At 42.4% G+C, this 19333-nt stretch overlaps 1 protein-coding gene across 1 annotated transcript; it reads right to left on the bottom strand.

The window, feature by feature from the left end:
• Nucleotides 1-11325: 11325 nt before the first annotated feature.
• On the bottom strand, nt 11326-18989 carry nptx2a (neuronal pentraxin 2a; the record flags this gene model as incomplete). The annotated part of the gene is made up of 5 exons (XM_079232638.1): nt 11326-11553; nt 12132-12311; nt 14992-15236; nt 16129-16375; nt 18540-18989. 5 exons carry the CDS (start codon nt 18987-18989, stop codon nt 11326-11328), a joined length of 1350 nt encoding a protein of 449 aa, XP_079088764.1.
• Nucleotides 18990-19333: the final 344 nt, after the last annotated feature.

Here is a 19333-nt window from a genome sequence, read left to right as displayed (position 1 = left end):
ACTCAAAAACGCTACACGGAAGTGCCACATACAACTTAATTAGTCTCTAAAGCCACTTGGTGAGAGGTTTACTACTTTTCTCTTGCCTGCATCACGGCCGCCCTGACAACCTCCCACTGAATTATATTTATGTAGGCATAAATCAATACTTATGGAATATTAGGCCAAATAAAGGGTCAATTCTGAAGGGCTGAAAAGAAATGTCAGGCTTTCACTAACTTTTATTTGCTCTTTGATGGATGTTCTTACATTTTTGAGCCCTATGTAAATCTAAATCCAATTGAAGTAGTCTTGGCTAGTCAGCTGTCAGTATTCATGCCCTGTCAGAGGATCTTTTGGTCGTTGAACATCTACTTTCACCAAAGTTGACCTGTGCCATCCATTTTGAGAAATTGTAAAGAATAGCTGAGCGCAGAGTGTGCCGCTGTGAAATAGACTTATAAAACACCCCGGTCTCCCATCATTGCCCATTTTACTTCATCAGTGAGTTGACCATTCAGACAATCATACAACCTGCCAAACTGTCAACTGTGATGAAGTAATTGATGTTATTAGCATTAACTTTGGGGCCCAGATGATAAAGAGAAAAGAAGCATTGCACAGTATATCCCGTATAATAAAACATCACATATTAGTAGAAGTTCTGCATGTATTGTACTCGGTGCCAGTGTTGTCCACGCTCTTTGTGACCTCTGGTTCATTGTCTCTGCTGTGCATGTCCTCGCAAGGACAGCCTCCCATTCGCTGTGACAGAATAGTGCAGCAAGGCTTTCCAAAGACAGCCCTCTTGTGTTGTGCCAGCAAGGCCAACTTGTTTTTCAGGCATGCCATATCTTTCCCGGCAGTGCTTCACAGAGCGGTGGACAATGGAGATGGCTAAGAATTTGCTTTTTCCCCTTGAAGATGTACCACATGCTTTCACAGTCCACAACCTATCCAGTCTAATCGGCAGAAGCTGTGATAAAGAACAGTTTGCAAAAATGTTAACTTAAACCCTCGTTCTCTGAAACTCTTTATTTCTTTGTTTCATTGACGTGATTCGTGCTGTTCATAAAATACTGCAAGGACAGAATACAACGAAAGAAGAAAAATATGCAAAAGTCTTCGTACTCATTCATTTTGACCAACACCATGGCCCGATGTGCTATAAGACTATTATTTCCTGATCATAAATCTAGCCTTAATCCTTTTGGCTAAGTTGAAGACCTGAAGACAAACAACCAATTCTCATATACAACGACGTTTGTAAGTAACAGCTTGACCATGAAAGCTAAAAATAGACACAATAGGCTCTTGTGCAAATGTAGTTCAATGGAAGCACTGCATGGTGCATTTAGCAGAAAAACAACATATATACAAGCACTTTAGTGACACACCAGCTACCGGATATCCATTACATTGTTCAGCGTCACAGTATTCATGGTACAAATCATCAGTAAACACCAGGCGCTGAGCGCTGACAGGCTCGTCTTGATGGGTACAGAAACTGTGATTTGAGGAGCTTTTGGGGTTGAACTGCACCAAATCATTCCCAGGACATTTCCCAAGTCGAGGCAGACATGAATCTCAGTCTAAAATAAAACTTGAATAGATGATGGTGTGCTGGTGCCTGAAGGAGGCTGGAAGAACTTGAGTAAGGGAAAAAACTTCATATATGAAAATAGATTTTTAAAGGAATACATTTTAGAGGGTCAAAACTATTTCACTCTAATTTAAAACATATTTTTCTGGCGAACACATACAGACAGAAAGAAAGGGAAAGAAATGTAAATGTAGCTGATCCTCAGTTGTAAAAGCATTTTCCTAAACTCATTCTTATTCTAACTTGATCAGAACAAAAGTCTGAAATGTTATTCTTGTGAGGATAAACTGCTGATTCAAATCACTGAATCATCTGCTCAGGTATTCTTCAACATTATATTGAAAAAAGGCACGGGCCGGTTTGATGTGCAGCTCGTCTACAAAGAGCGAACAGTTGCATATCACTTGGTCCTTTTTTTGCCATTTAATTGTCCACTCATGTCCAATAACTTTATCTTTTATAGATGAGATATACATTTAATAACTAATCATTCTCAGAGCGGAGAGCCAGGTCTGTGTTGACCCTGTAAAGGGGCAAAATAAATCAGTAAAGTACCTCCAGTGTTGGAGGTGGAGATACTGTGACTGCACTTCTGTATCTCCCAACAGAGAATCATGCAGCAAACCGACACCAGCACACACACACACACACACACACACACACACACACACACACACACACACACACACACACACACACACACACACACACACACATGTTTCATGGAAAAACATGTTCAGTCAGCCTCCAGAAGTAACAGCAGAGCAATGTGACCCCCAGTGCACAAACAGAAAACACACACACAGACACACACACACACACACACACACACACACACACACACACACACACACACAGAGTAAGTAGGCCCGGGCATGCGACGGTACACAGCAGCGAGTGTTTGCTCCTGATGATATTGCGGTCAGCAGTGTGTGAAAATTTAATAACACAGTTGATGTCAGGCGCCACATCTGACTGGATAAGCCGTGTCGGGTAAATCTAAAGTCCCCTGCCATGTATGAGCTCGCCATGCTTCACTGACGCTACAAAACATTGACAAACAGGAAACAGAGCAGCTACGATCCCTGCATCGACAATAAGTGGTCGTTTTATCCATCAGGGGGCTGGTTTTCTGTGCTCTGTCAGAGGCCACTGAACAGAATCAAAGCAGCTTGTGCATTGTGACTGCAATCGGTAAATGTCATGGAGAAAATGCACTCATTAGCGATGAAGGATATTAAGCAACGCAGCAGCACAGGGGCCATGTAGCCGTGATCGATGCGGCCCTGTTTTCTCACCTTCTGTTGACCTGCAGTTGTAGCAACCTTATGGGGCTAATCAGTGTAATCTTTAAAATGCCACACAAATGAACTTCTTCTCCAGGGAGGAAACAAGTGGATAATGTATTGCTGCCTGGAGCCGGGTGCAGGGCGTATATTCACATTTTAACTATTTTGAAACTCACCTCCATGCCCGCTGGCGGCAGGCATTTATACGAGCATTGATCCCATAATTGTGTTTATGCAGAACTTCTTTTGGAATCCAGACACTTTTTGATCACACCAAAGTCACATCTCCAAGCTACAAAAGCTCGTAATGCTGCACTGAGACATCTCGCCCACAAATCTTGTCTGAATGAGACAAGAGCTGTCATTCTTTTGCGACAAAGCTCTGTGCTCGGGGACCTTAACTGAGAGCGTTTGAAGGCTCTTCGCACACAAATACACACACATGCATACGCGCTAATTGCTGTTTCTGTCATCACGATTTCCTTCCCTAAATACTTAAGGTTTGCATCTGGGTTAATTACACCTTCCTAATCCTTCTGAATCTACGCCTCGCCGTCTAAATCTGCCTTATGGCAGACAAGAGAAGCTTTGTGTAACATATAATTCGTGGAATTATCTTTCCATTAAATGTATTGCATTTTTTCCTCTCTGCAAATACAGGACATAGAGCAGATGCAGTGTTTATAATTCATATGGGAATATGAGAAAGTTTCCACAGCAAAATCTTAAATTTACATTATTGTGCTTGTGTCATGTTTGCTTTAAGGGCATCAGATTAGTAAGGATGCAGTTATGTGTCATGGTGAGGTGTAACCGGTGCTGCTCCTAATTCATGGTTCAGCAGCAGCATCCTAACAGAATGAAGATTCAGGGAGAGAACAATCATGCATTTTGGATACAGAGGTTAAAGGTTTGTGTTTGTGTGCGTGCCTGTGCATTTTTCTATAGCTGATTAAACATGGAAGTGTAACTCACCTTTGAGCGGGTACATATTTACACAAGCCTTGAATTGTCCTCAAAGGGCACCGGTTAGCACTTTGAAAGGCAGTGGGAATATTGCAACGTCCTCCGGCCATTTAAGCATCATAGCATGTGGCTCTAGTTCATAAATCCCACAAGATGATAAGAGAGACATCAGGATTAAGAACACAAACTTAATTTGGGAAATCTGCTGTCTGCAAAAAAAAAGATCTTTTAAGCAACAGATGCACACTTCAAAATTTAAAGCAGAATTACCATCTTAGCTGTGTCAGAGCCATAAAACGGCTTCCAAAACAACTTTTAATGCAAACTTCTTTAGTCCATAAACCACATGTCCTTACTCATATCCAGCTGGATCACATCCGGAGCTGAGGCAATCAGTGAGGAATATGATGCCTTTTGTTGTCTGTGGCCTCATGAAGAATGACTTGTAGTACAAGTCTGCTATCAATTATGCAAAATGTACTGCTGTTATTGCGAACAACCTTGAAACTCTTTGGCACAATGAGTCAGTCGAAACTCTTGCCGCGATCAATCGCGGCCACTGTAACTCAGGTGAACGACAGTCTCCTGAGTGCCTGCCTGCTTCTAAATCTCCTCCAACTGTGCATATCGATAGCATCTCACCACCACCGTAACAGAATGTATTAGTGCTTGATTAGTTAATGGTGTTGTCGGCTATTCGTGACACGTCGTCAACAAGAATTGAATTGCGTAAAATGGAGCAAGGCAGAAACATAATCAAATTATGCAATTTCTCTCTGTTGATCCAGTGTATTGCCTCATGGACTTTCTGTCTGTGTCCTATTTTGTAAAACATGCTTGTGTGCGGAAAACTCTCATTAGCTGTACATCTGTGTGTGGCTCAAAGTTAAGTTTGAACAAAAACAGACATTCAGCGTTTCCGAAAATCACAGTGACAAACATCTTACAGCCGGTGCACGAATCACATACTAATTCAATCGATCCGCTCACTAACAAGGTACGCTGTGTTCAAACAGCATGAGCGCACACACATATATAAACCGGTCCTCTGTAAAGCACACGCGAAGACACAACACATCTGCTGAAGCTTTACCCAACATCCTCTAAGCCACGTGGAGGCTGCAAGAGGAACATATGGGTAACGTGATGCTTGTGACCTTGGCAACAAGGCTGTTGATCTTAGCTGCCTCGTGCTCATCGTATAATAACCATTCCTCTCACACCACTCTTAGATCCACAGATGCGTATTTTTCATGCTCTCTGTTGTTCTGCTGATCCACCCTCAGTTGAAAAAAAAACTCAAACATCCAGCTAAAACTATTGTTTTTTTTAATAGACTAGTCACTGAAACATGCTCGGCCATGTTCCCCATCTGTCGTGGACCAGTAGCCTCTTATCTGTGAGTAATAAACTAGAGTTTGTTGCCTGATCCGAAACAGGATGCATGGGCTTACTTTCAGCCAGTGGAAACAGGAAGTTCATATTCATAAATAGTACACCGCTCTATAAATAGAGCCTTCATGGATTTATGTCCACAAATATAAGGTTTTATGTCCCCAGATCCTTTTCCTGATGAAAGTCACATGATCTACTAATGTCAGCAGAGAGCAGCGGCTTAATCACACAGCAAGAGTGTGCTCGATATACGGGAGGGTGGTTTCGTCTCTTGGGGAGGAAACGTTGGCTGGTGGTGACTTCGTTAGCAGCGGTGGAATGATCTAGATAATACACTTATCCACGGCACCTCTGGGGGAAGGCGAGCTGCCGACATCTGATTAGATTCCACAAAGATAAAAGGATCATGAAGAGTCACATGTCTAGTTTATTACTGGGTGACTTTGAGAGTCAATCCTATGAATCGACATCAGATAATAAAGTGATGACTTTCTGTGTTTAATCTCCAGTCAAGAGGTGCTGATTTGTTTATCGCACTTGCGTTCTTTAGGTGAGTTTAATTTTCGCACCTGCTCAACTCAGGTCACATTTTGTTCTTCTATTCTGCATCATGAAATTGAGAAACAACTGATTCTCACAGCTGTTCATATTTCCTTTCTGTTAATGGTTTAGAAGTATCGAGAAATTTGGCAATCTGGCAATGTGAATTTCCCATGTGAATGAATTAAATATGAACTAATGACATACTGTATATTTTGTGTAGCTTAAAGGAGTAGTTCGACACTTCGGGAAACAGGCTTCTGTACTTTCTTTCCGAGAGTTAGCCAGATGAGAAGACCGATACCACTCATGTTCTTACTGTGAAGATTAGGCTAACCGGTTAGCCTAGCTTAGCACTCAGACTGGCTAGCCTGGCTAGCACCTGGCTCTGTCCAAAGATGTCAAAATCAAACAAGCAGCATCTCTAAAGCTCTCTTACTAGCATGATGTGACTGGAATTTTATCATCACAATGTGGTTGCCAAGCACACAACAGAGGTTCCAAGAAGCTACTTTATGCAGCCAAGGTACTATTAAACCACGATGTGTCGAGATATATTGAGTGAGTTTCTGCACTTTAGGACAAAGCCAGGCGAGCTGTTTCCCCCGGTGTCCAGTCTTTTTGCTAAGCTAAGCTAGCCTGCTACTGGTTGTAGCTCCATGTTTAGTATATAGTAAGGAACGTGTCAAAATGAAACATACTGAAGGATATTTAATGACCTTGAAACTGAGCACGACCCTCCAGGTTCACACACTTACCAGTAAATGTTTCACACAAGAAAAGACAGATAGGCACAAGCTATTTTGCAGTCAACATCTTTATTTATTGCGGTGGAACACAAGTGTTTTGGATAAAACAACAGGGCACATTCAGCGATGCACAATGAGAGATGTGTAGCTGCAGAGCGTCTCTGCTTGTTGAAAGACAGACAGAAGAGGACTGTGTTGAATTTGCAGTCCACACAGGTGCTGAAGAGATTGTGGCAAAGATATATGCTCTCATCCTTGCAGATAGAAAATTACAGCCTGTCTTTCAGATTAATTATTAAAGTTTAAGCAGACATTCCCAGATATTGTTATAAATGTAAATCGTCTCGGTTGGAACAAATATAGTACATCATCTTCTGAAATAGAGAACATTGTGGCAATGAAGCTTTGTAAGAAGAAATGTCTGATTTAATATCCTCTGCTATACAGATGCTATATAGATATGTGCATTACTTGAATACATATGAATGGATATATTCATCATAATCTAGCATCCACAGGCTCTTTGATCTTCAGAGAGGTGTCATTGCGCAGATGTTTCCTTTTCTTTACTGATTAATTTGTTCATCCCTCCCTCATGTCATCTCTGCTTTCACTCTTTTTATTCTCAGTCCCTTAAAACAGCATTTACATTTCTTTCTTCTTCCTCTTGAGCATAAATATTAGGTAGATCTGGGATGTTGAACCTCCTCTCCTGGAGAAAACATGCACACTGTCTGTAGAATAATAATACTTTACTGATACTAATAAACAATGTATATTTAGAGAACATATTTAACATATTGTCCAAAAGAAAAGTGAGAATCCTTGTGTGACTGATTTAAAAATCGCTGCCGGACAGAATCAAAGATGGGAACAGAATATAACATTTTTGATGCATAATTTCATAAAGGCAGTGATACAGGCTGAACGGGCTTTGTGGGTCTCACTAATAGTCTGTGACATCCAAGAAAACAGCAGTTTTCAAATGCCTCGGAGAGCTTCGCTTTCTGCACAGGCTTTTCTTCCATCAGGCTTTAATTACCAAGCCAAAGTCTCAATCCTGAAACTTGTTTTTCTTACAGTTTTTAACTGCGCTTCGTCTTTGGGGCTCCATGGGGACCCCGTGTGTGTGTGAGAGAGAGAGGGTGCTAGGAGCAGAATGGCACTTTAAATCTACCCCTCATCCCACTCCCATCTCCTCCACCCTCTGCAGATCAGCACATGCATCCAATGGCGATCAAATTGTGATTCGATTGTAATTATGGGATTTTCACACACTTTAAAACGACCTCGGGCGATGTTTGAAAAACCAGATTATCTCAAGGACTGAGAGAAGAGTGTATGGACGGGAAAGAAAGCTTTAATAAAACTGTACCAAATAAGTATTCACTGTCACTCTATCCAGTCATGTGAAAAGAAGGAACGGACAAGTTGGCAATGTCGCTGAGATGGTAATTTGTTTTAAGTGATGTACTGTTATCATTACATCTACAGCAGCTGCTGAGATAACATCCTCACGAAACCCTCCAGGATTTCCCTTATAAACTCCACCGTAGTGGGAGAAGAACTCAATCACTTGAACAAATCTACTCTTCCCAAATTACCAACAAAGTGTTGCTTTCAGTCACACATCCTGGGGAATCACACCACCGTCATGTAGACAGATGATATGATATCTTCCCACTTAGGTTTCATTAGTTCCATGCAACACCTTTCTGAAAGATCATTTGTCTCATGCCTAGTTAATAGTCAACAGACTTGTTGGAGAATGGCTGCAATTAAAGCATGAGGTATGACCTGTCAGCAACAATCAGTTTGTCGTAAACCCCTCAAATTTTTTTGTGCCGGGTGACACCGACCCTCATCTTCCTCCAACACACTTGCTTCCTCTTCTCTGCATTGACAGCTTCACGGATGAATTTAACCGGGACTCAAAGACAGAAATATGTTGCGGCTGCACGTCTTGCACCAACTTTGACTTGTACCATCGGAAATACAAAATTCTTGTTTAATTTGCATAATATGTCATATGTATCTTGCATCTTCGCGTAGAAAAGATTGGATAAGGAACCACGTGGTGTTTTACAAATTAACCCATGAATGATATCTTCATCAGTCTTTTGTTCTCCAGGATTCTGAGGACAATCTGCAACATGTTTCATTTATTTAAACACAAGTTGATATGTTTTTCTTTAATCATTAATTTGTGCTTAACATTTGAGAGCATCATGAAGTGCAGTGAATGTTACAGCAGCAATGCAATTACAATTAGAAGTAAAGAATATGCTAAAAGAAACAGCAACACACATATTTCACAACTCTGGTTGTCTATTGGAGGCCTCAGATTGTTGTTAAAAAACAGGCCCCCCTTGTGCGTCACCACCAACGCGCTGAGGAGAATGAAGAAGGCTCACAGTGTCCTACATTGTGGCAGCGCCCATAATCCACATGGGCAGATTATTTCATTTCCACCTGGACGTCTGCCAGTCCAGAGGATTTGTCCACTGCTGACAACATGACATTGCCCAGATGAGAGGACGTATCCTTGCATGTTTATTATGGCTAGTCATACAAATGATATGGCTATACCAACCAGGCAAACACAAACATGTCTGTTTGAATTTGTGCAATGAGAAATGTAAAAAAATAGTGATAATTTTCATCAAAGAATACAATTTCCTTATTAAGAAACATAAATGCTGCATTTATAAATGCTTCAACTCTGACCTCATCACTACTTCAGTGCAATGCTATTTTCTAAGCAAACATGCTTCAACTGTTCAAACAGCTCATCAGCGGTTCTGTCAAGTTTTTGAGTCGCTGCTTTAATTGTCACACCTGGAATTTGTTCACTCTTTTATTGGGTGCAAAAGGACATTCAACCAAATGTTAGAAAGTTGCAAAACTTGAATGGATTCTGCACATGAAGGTGACTTTAAAACAATGATATAGCAAACACATTTGTCTTTTTCTTGTGTCCCTCTACTGAACTGCTACTGAGCTGTTAGTGCTATAAAAACTGAAAAAGAAAGTTTGAACAAGCAAAAGCACATATGGTTTTTACAAAAAGGCCATTCACCATATAAACAAAGCATCTCTAGAAGTACTTATGCATTTTTTGGGGTACTTTTTCAGACATATTGTGCTGCTAATGGACAAAAATCATGAGCAGAAACAGCAAAAAAAATACATTTTCAATTTAACAGACGTCTCTTGACTTTACATTGAAACATTGTTAACAAAGACACTCAAAAGAGGAACATTCACGTTGTGTTGGTGACATATCCAAGAAGTACACCCTCCCTTTTTACAACATTCTGTGCTGTCCAGTAATCGATTCCATCTTTTTTTACTGTATTTTTTTCTAAGGTGGATAGAAGCTGTTTAATGACTTGTGTGATATTGTCTACTATGTGAAGAAATTCCACAAGGAAGAACAAAATCAACTTTGGAGGTGTAAGCGATGCTAATGTCTTTTGTTGCCCCTTTTATATTGTCTTCTTATGGGGCTCCAGCACCAGGCTTGATACTATTGTACTGACGAACAGCATTGAAACGAATGTTCACCACAACACTAAGAACAAAAATCAAGCTGCATTTAATTTTATTCACTAAGGTGCGCCAAAATCTATTGATTTTCTACATTCTTTTAAAAATAAATTATATCCATGGAACAAAATGTGTCTTCTTGTTCATTGAGTGCTGCTCTCGTTTGACATCTGCATCTCGAGATTGTATCCGTCTATCTTCATGGCGCACTTAGCTCCGCATTGCTCACCACCATACTCATTCATGAGCACAATTATTACCCAGATGAAGAATTAAGGATTGTCCTCGAAGGTCAAGCCCCTGCCCTCACTGCGCACTCAGCAGAGCTCCACAACTCTGTCGATACGCCAGACCTGGGCAGCCGTCCGACATCGCTATTAACCTGAGCAGAGCCAGCCCGTCCATAAAGCTGTTTGGGATATGGCAGCTGCTCAAGGGGCAGAGAGGTATTAAGCATAGATTTACAAGAATGAAAATGTCCTCCCTCCGTCATAATCTCTGGTCTTTTTACACGCAAGACAAGCCATACGCCCGTGAACATACACACACACTCTTGCGTAATGCTGTCGGCACGCTGCATTGGCTTGCTTTGGACGCACCACACACACACACTGTATATTGACACAAAGCATGCGCTGTCACTTCTGAACTGACATCCATTCACTGCTTGGGCTCATGCATACAATTTAGACATTTTGTCATTTTACAGCGAAGGTTGTTCTTTGTCCACTTTGAACTCATGAACATCCACCTTATTTCCCTTTGTTTTCTGGTTTGGTGCCTCATTTCTCCTCAAACAGGGAGGATACTCACAGCGTGTAGGAATCTACAATGTAACTCAGGAATACTGTTCCACAGCACATCAAAGCCTGTTTGAGCTCACATTCACTACGAATACAGTGCAGCATTGTCAGAAGAAGGAATGCAACCAAAAAGAGCTGTTTTCAAAGAGGAGTCAAAGGAAAGCTGATCTACTGGAGAGAAAGCACAGAATGACAGTAAGTCATATCATTACAGTAGACTGATGCAACAGCATATCTTCTTCAGATGAACACACTAATTTGAAGTCTTCTGCAATGTCTGCAGGGTTCAAATTCAATGGACACATCAACAGATGTGCAGTCATACCATATAAATATGTAAAAATGTTGCACTGGTTCCCCTTTTCTTTGGGATTTGATTGAAGCAGCAAACAGTCAGATTTCTTGGCCTCTCGATCCCTGCTGCAGTGCTGAATTTCCTTGCATCAGATCCTTTAGGAATCAAAAGCCCGATCTTCACAGATCTCCAGAGCAGCTTTACTCGCACCACCAAACACTTCCACATTAGCGTCAATCCAAGGAACCACGTTGCCCGGCATGTAGGCGGAGCAGTTGGCCAGACCCATGATGTCCACGGGCCGCAGCACTCGGTCCCACATGTTGAACTGGCTCAGCTCGCCCACAAAGGCCTGCGTGGCGTCAAAACGGCCTCCGACTATGTCCTTTAAGGAAAAGCAGGAGATGAGAGTTTGTGAGTTCCCTTCTGACGGAATTGTAATAAAACTTTAATTAAAACGCATCAATTCTGTTTGATTTCCGTCAAGCTGCCAAACAACTCTGAATATTTTTCAGTGTGCTGCCACTTTTAAATATCCAAGTGTTGTGCAGTCTCCAATACCGTTGCAACATGCAGCAATCTCACCTTGTGGGAAAGCCAGAAAGCATCCGTCCTAATGCAATATGATGTAATGTCTCTCTGAGGATACCATTCATCTGTCACTGTACATTTCTTTCGTCTATACATGGGCTGTCATGAAGGTAACCGCTAAAATAACCCGCTAATCCAGCTCCAAAGGGCGTAAAAGTGCCCTTTAAAAGTAGACGGATGAGGTAATACAGAAAGGGCCATGATAGCGTGAGAAGAGCCTCCCTATCCTCTCTCCCCTGCTCCCTGCCTATGGCATTGAACTCAGAGGAGAATGCACCCAGGGATCTTAGTGACACAAGGAAACACACACACACACCTAACGCATGCGAGCACACCTGTTCTTTACCAGCTAAGCTTTTTCCGTGCTCTCACCTGCTCCTGGCCCAGGATGATCACCCCTCCAGGTTTAATTGGGTGCCAGGGGGCCAGGTTGTCCCCGGTGCCCAGACGTTCGCCATCCTGATAAGCCTCCCAGAAACCGTCTCTGGTCGTCCAGGTGATGCAGATGTGGTGCCAGCGTCCGTCACTCACTGACAGAGGGAGCTGAGCCACCTGGTCAGGAGTTTCCCAGAGCAAGGAGCAGGAAGAGGGGAGCACAAGGGGGCAAGAGGAGTCAAGAGAGGTTTGAGATTAATTGGGGCACGCTAGAAACAAGGACAGCAATTAGAAGGGTTAGCGCTTCAAAGAGACAGCCCTCTGCAGAGAATTCTCCAGATGTAGCCAGTGTAACATATATAATTTAGATTACCCAGGTGACATCAAGGGATGGAACATCCTTCAAAGCAGTTGGGTCGCTAACAGCAAAACTGTGTCCTCTTATGCTTTTGCGCTTTGTTCAGAGATCAAAGAAAAACAACTGGTGATTTTACCAACCAATGACATCATGGTCCTCTGAGGATACAGAACATCACATGAGATTAAGAGTATCTCATTAGCCTTTTCCGTCTGAGCCTACAGAGTTACTTCACACTTGTGTCTTGTTGCAGTTACACATAAAACCTGAAAAGATGGGAAGAGCCACTAGAAATAAAATCCAAGCCACTTGCAATTACAGAGGCAATTGTCCTGGTTAAGGATGCCTGGTGGCATTTAAAGACCACTGGGACGACAGGGAATGCATTATTATTATGAAGTCTGTCTGAGTTGGAAGAGTCTAAGCCTCACTTACTATTAAAGATTTAGAAATTTAGAAATGAAAAATATTTTTTTGTTAAATATTCTGCACTACTTTAAATATGACAGCAGTGATGTTTTGTACAGAACTAGTTTAATATTTAAACACCACACCCACACAAAGCATACTTTATGAATACATGACTCACTAGTTTTCTTCTAAAAGACGACAAATTATCTCAATCTCGAAAATAAAAGGTACAATATTATAGTGAATATAATAGTAGAGATTTTTATTTTCCCACTGGCCTTTTTAGAATTACACTTCTTGACTTCTCATCGCAGGAACCCTGACGCCTGAACTGATATACGGATATGCTTCTCCTGCTGTAAAATGTCAAAATGTCTGATGTGAAAAAATATGATATATTTTACATCTGGTTCAAAGGACATTTTCTTCTTCAGCTCCAAAAGGCTGTAGATGAGGTTCTGCAGATAAAATGTTTCAAGAAGGTCATATACTTATGTACTTCCAACCAACAGTCAGAAAGGTCTTGTTAAAAATCAGCTCACATGTACGGTGTCGAAGAAAAACAAGTCCACCATATACATTTTGAATGGTATGACAATTCTGTAATAATCCCAAATAAAATGCACAGAACTGCTTAAAGATTTTCTAAAATGTGGAGAAATTGTCTTGTATATAACACCAGATTTCCGATCAGATTACACATGCACACAAACTCATTTTTAATATTGTACAAGACCAGTTGAATCCATTACAGATTAAACTCCTAGCAACTGCATTCAATTGGAAAATAAAGATAGCATGTTTTACATGGTTTTACCTTTGGGGGAGACATATTGACAAAGTTGAGAGAGTGACTCTTCGGATGAAGATGCTACTTTACAACAATAAAGAGTCCCTCTACCCACCCACAAATATAAAATACAATGTTGCACTTTTTGGTAGTCGAGGCAGCTTTCTGCTTCCCTCTCACTATGCAGCCAAATAAACACCATAAGAAAATGTGCCCCAGTGGACCGTGTTATCACTGTGTGAACAAGTTCAACACATGGATGTGCTGCTGCACATACGGTATTCATATTCACTAGTGTTGCTTCACTCTCCTCCACATTGCTCTCTTTTTCTCTGATGCTTTCTCTCTCTGCTACATTATAACTTCCTTTTTCCGTGGCATCTTCTGATCTTTCGCTCTTTCCCCTCGCTCTCCTCAGCACCCTGTCGCCTCCAACAACTCTGCAGCTTGTCTATTCCCTCCCCTCTTTTCCTCTTTTCCCTTATACTCACATCCCTTTCTCCCACCATCTTTCTCTCATCTGTCTGACTTGAACACATGTATAATGCACAGGGAAGGGAATAACTGTGAGGAGACCTGCCTGTGCCAATAACGACCAACGTAAACAACACAGAGAAAGGAAAAGGGGGCGGGCCTCTCCAGTGTGCGAGCATTTTACAAAGAAATCCCCCAAATCCAACATTGCACTGTTGCAAAAGCAACTGTGCCACCAGGAAAACATATTATTACAGCATCAACATTAACACTATTAAGACTAAATGCCATAAAATATTCATACTTCCAACACTTGTGTTACAGTAATTGAAATCCAGTTCGCTGACTGAATCCTCACAGTATGACTGTGTAGCAACAGTATTTTCTGCAGAGCGCAAAGATGGCGATGCCTTTAAATAAGCACATACGGCAGCACAAGTTCTCTAATGAATTATTCTTGTGTGTGTGTGTGTGTGTGTATGGAATGTCGGTCAATGATATGAAATGTTTATAAGGTGCAAAATTGAATATTCAGAGCTGATGGTCAGCGAGTGTCCTTTGAGCTGCATCATGGTTGTGCTCACATGTACATACAGTAGCTACCGACATGAACATATTCATGCATTCTTTGCATTTAATTAGCGCCACTGCTGATCCACTTTTACCAGCATCATTACAGTCAGCGGTGCTGCCAGGCGATCATGAATGATTCTGAGCTTCCCTCTTCACAAAATCAGGGCAGAGGGAAATAATCAAAGTTGTTCTTCTCTCCATCAACAAATAACTAAAGAACAGTGTGTGCCAGTTTTTCATTGTGGACCTACCTTATCATTAACCAGTAGCTCAATGGGGTTGTTTCCCCATTCGATGAGGACTATCTCGTTGGCCTGGCCTGGCACGCCATACGAGAACGGGGTTCCTATGCCGGGACTGGCGCTGGACTTGAGCCACATACACACGGTGAAGGCATACATCTCTGGGAGGCTCTTCTTGATGCGTCCATACAAGTAGTTAGTGCGAAGGGAGAGGGACACTTTGAAATCTTCGGGTGATTTAAAGGCATTGTTACCTGTTGATGGACAATAATTACATATTTTTAAAATTACCTTTGGTGTGTCATAATTTGATGTAATCAAGAAAGTCTTCTTCCGATGTTGATGCAATAAACATGGTCCTCTGCCACTAACTGGAGATTGTCATAATGTTCTCCGACAGTCTCAAGCGCAATATTCTCAGGGTGACAGGGTGCTGTACTCGATCCCTGGTACTCGTTATTGTAAGCCCAGAGCAGGGAGACAACCAGATCACGTTACACATTCACTGAAGGGTGATCATCGGTAGAAAAAAGTTCACATTTCCAGCTCACAAAACAACACCACAAAGCCTCAAACGTCAGTGTAGAATTGATTTAACACCGCCTGCATTGCCTTGACGTAAATTGAGTTTAATAAGGCTCACAAAGGTATACTATTTATTGTGGTGCTGTTGTATTGACTCATTATATTCTACAGGTGGGTGTGCTGTTGTGGACACCTCCTGTGAGCAATCAACTTTGGTTAAAACTTGTATCCTTTAAACAGCCCCTGACTCAATCGACTACGTCTCGGGGGACACAGGTCTCACAGGAGATGTCCGGTGAGTGGTGACATAATCTTCAAAAGTAATTTTGCTTTCGGCAAAGATATTCTGTTATTCTGATGTCTACCATCAAAGTGATTCCCTGGAGTGTGGACATCTCTCCAATAGTTCTTAAACTAATTAAACATTCAGTGTTGCTTTTCAAGCCTTATTTTTCAAGACCAGGAACTGCTCTGAGAATAAAAGACTTGCGTTCTGAGGTTTCTACTTCCATCATCAGGAATTTGCACAAGGATTGACTAATTAGAGCTAAATCTGGCAGACAAAAAAAAGTCTGGCATTACTTCTGGCCAACAATTCACAGCACCCATTGTATCACTTACTTTTCTCAAGCTCCGTGATCCTCTCTAGGAGGGAATTGAGAGCGCTTTCGGTGCGTTGGCGGTGGGCCGCAGTTTCATTGTAGAGCTGGCTCTTCTCCTCCTCCAGATCGGCCACCTTCCGGAGAAGCTGGCCCTCCAGCGCCCCAAGACGCTGCCGCAGCAGCTCGCGCAGCTCTGGTGGCAGAGGAGTCAGAGCCGAGACCCCTCCAGTTGACACGTTTGTGCTGGGGAGACGCAAATTCTGCTGCTGGGAGGCCGAGAGGGAAATATTGCATGGATGGATGGATGATGAATGATGGATGGATGGATTGATGGATGATGGATGATGGATGAAGATGATGGATTGATGGATTGATGGATGGATGATGGATGATGCATGATGGATGATGGATGAAGATGATATGGATTGATGGATTGATGGATAATGGAGGATGGATAATGGATGAAGGATGATGGATGAAGATGATGGATTGATGGATGGTGGTTGATGGATGGATGGATGAATGACAGATGGAGGATGGATGGTGGATTGATGGATTGATGGATTGATGGATGGTGGTTGATGGATGGATGGATGGATGAATGACAGATGGATGATGGATGAATGGACGGATGATAGATGATGGGTGGATGGACGGAGCAGAAGGTAGTGACACATACAAACAATGACAAAGAGATTGAATCCAATTACTCTTGTGCACTCAAACAAGCATTCAGTCTGCATTAAGACCTGGATTTGCAGTAAAGGACTGATTGTATTGACCCTTAGCCCTGATATCCTTTAGCATCATTGTTTTTGATACAGCAATAATAAAAGGAAGACAGTTTGTCCCTGCGGCAGACTTTCATTGGTGACCTGCCAAACACCATGGGCAGGATAATAAAGGTAGGCGCCACGATGTCGCCCTGAGTTCTCACCATCGCATAAGGTTTTTGAAAAAAGGGGACTGACAAAAATTGCACAGTCCCACGCTTATAGTGGTGTCTCACCGTGCAGCAAAATGCCCTCAGATGTTCATTTGGATGTTGTCCTGCTGTCTGGGATTCACACACTTTGTGACCCATTCACAGTGTTTGATTAATCTTTCAAAACACAGTGGAGCCATCTGAATAGCTCAAATGAGTGATACCAAGCTGGTGCAAACAAAAGGTCCTAAATGCAATTGTTGAGATATGTAGATGGGTTTGATTAGTTAGAGAGATCTTGCTCAAGGGACCCATGCACTATCAGCCAGTCTTACAATAATTATGTTAAGCAGATGCAGATCAATAGATATGTGATTAAAATGCAATACAATATGTATCCTCACAGCTGCAGTAAATCCTTGATTTGATCGGGGTATTAAAGCAACCCATCAAGGAGAGAGGGACACAGGGAAATGACTAAAGGACGGATGAGAGATGGATGGATCGGCAATGCAGCATACTGTATAGACACAACCTTGAATTTAAATAATCAGAGTTGTAATTGTTTATGTTATCAGGGCATTTCAGATGCTGAAAAATGTACTACACTGGTAACATGACATAAGAGATAAAGCCATGGCTTACACACTGGCCTTCTGCTGTATGTGAAGCACTTCAGTCGAGGTGACCTCAATATCAGTTGTGATCTCGGAGCCTTGTGGAATGAATACACACAGCAGGTCTCCTGAGGCGGGTGGAGATAAAGCTCTGCAGGGCAACGGGAATTTATGAACGACTAAACCATTAAGCATGTGATGCAGGTGAAATCTGCGGGAATTAATTTCATCAGCTGTTGTTGCTCTATGAATAACCAGGTGCACCACTGCAAATAACACATTATGTGGAACACGCACGGACACGCACACACACGCACGCACGCACACACACACACGCGCACACACACACGCGCGCGCACACACACACACACACACACACACACACACACACACACACACACACACACACACACACACACAGCTGGCATACATTATTCAAGGTTGCGTTACGAATCCCGGCACCACATGCGTGATTACACTTTTGACGTGTATTTGTTTTGTTGTTGCTCATTTCTTATTGACGACTCTTATACTGCGGGTTTCGCCTTCAGAGTTATCTTTTGATGATAACAACGTTTTGATGTGACATGCCTATTACGTGACCCTTTGATCTCACGATCCCCCTGAGAGGACTCCTGCAGCACATAGTAGGCCTATTGTCAGACGTGTGTGCGGTGCTCCATAGTAAGGAATATTACATTATGAAAGGGCTAAAAGGTATTGCCAAGGCGCGTGTATCTCTGATTTAAAAAAAAGCACGAACATATGTGTACTGCATGTGGCTTCGTTGGTGGCTATTAATAGAAATAATGAATAGCTTTTAGGAGAAACTAAATCAGTGCTTATCTGGCTCGTTTACGCATGAGCAGCATTTGTGTGCCATCTTACCTCCAAGTTCTCCAGCCGACCCTTGAGACTCTGCATGGTCTTGCCCAGCTGGTCTATGGTATCGCCGGGGTCCCGGGGCAGGTCCCCCATGGTGTTCTTGACGTATTCCTTCCGCCTGGAGCCCTGACCTCGGGACTTGCCCTGCGGCGACTCGTCGGCTGCCGCCTCGCAGCGCACCAGCTTGGAGTTGAGCTCCTTGATGGTCCCCTGCTGGCTCACGATGGTCTCCTTCTGCTGCAGGATGGTCTCCCGGAGCTGGATGATCGTGTTCCGCAGCTCGTCCTCCACGGGGCTGCTGCTCTGGACACGGTTCCCCGTGGGACCATACCCGCAGCCCGGTTCTGCGCCCGGGGGAATGGCGTTACAGACGAAGCGGCTACCTGTAGCATCCTGGCTTCGCACCGTGTGTCCACTGACCAGGTATAAAAGTCCAACTACTAGAACCAGCATCCCGACTGGATCCGCAAATTCCACTTAAAGGAAAAAAGGCTTCGGAATTACTGACTGAGGGTTTGAAGTCTCCCGTAAAATAATAAACTTATTACAACAACTCGTTGATTCAAGTGGTTGAATTCATTTGTCTAGACTTCCAAAGAGTGATAAAAAAGAAGAAGACCAAACTTAGTTTACATTGAAACCATGGAAAGAAACTAATCAAAATCCGCAGTGAACAATCATAAAATCATACATCCACAAACCGCATGGTCGCTCCTGCAAAAAAAAAAAAATACACCAACAAATCTCAATTCTTACTTTCAGCAGGTGGGAACTCGGTATCAGGATCTGATAGCTCC

This window comes from Taurulus bubalis (assembly GCF_910589615.1).
Source record: "Taurulus bubalis genome assembly, chromosome: 17".
Lineage (NCBI taxonomy): Eukaryota > Metazoa > Chordata > Actinopteri > Perciformes > Cottidae > Taurulus > Taurulus bubalis.
The sequence above is the reverse complement of the archived record's forward strand: the minus strand, read 5'-3'. Positions and strand labels throughout refer to the sequence as shown.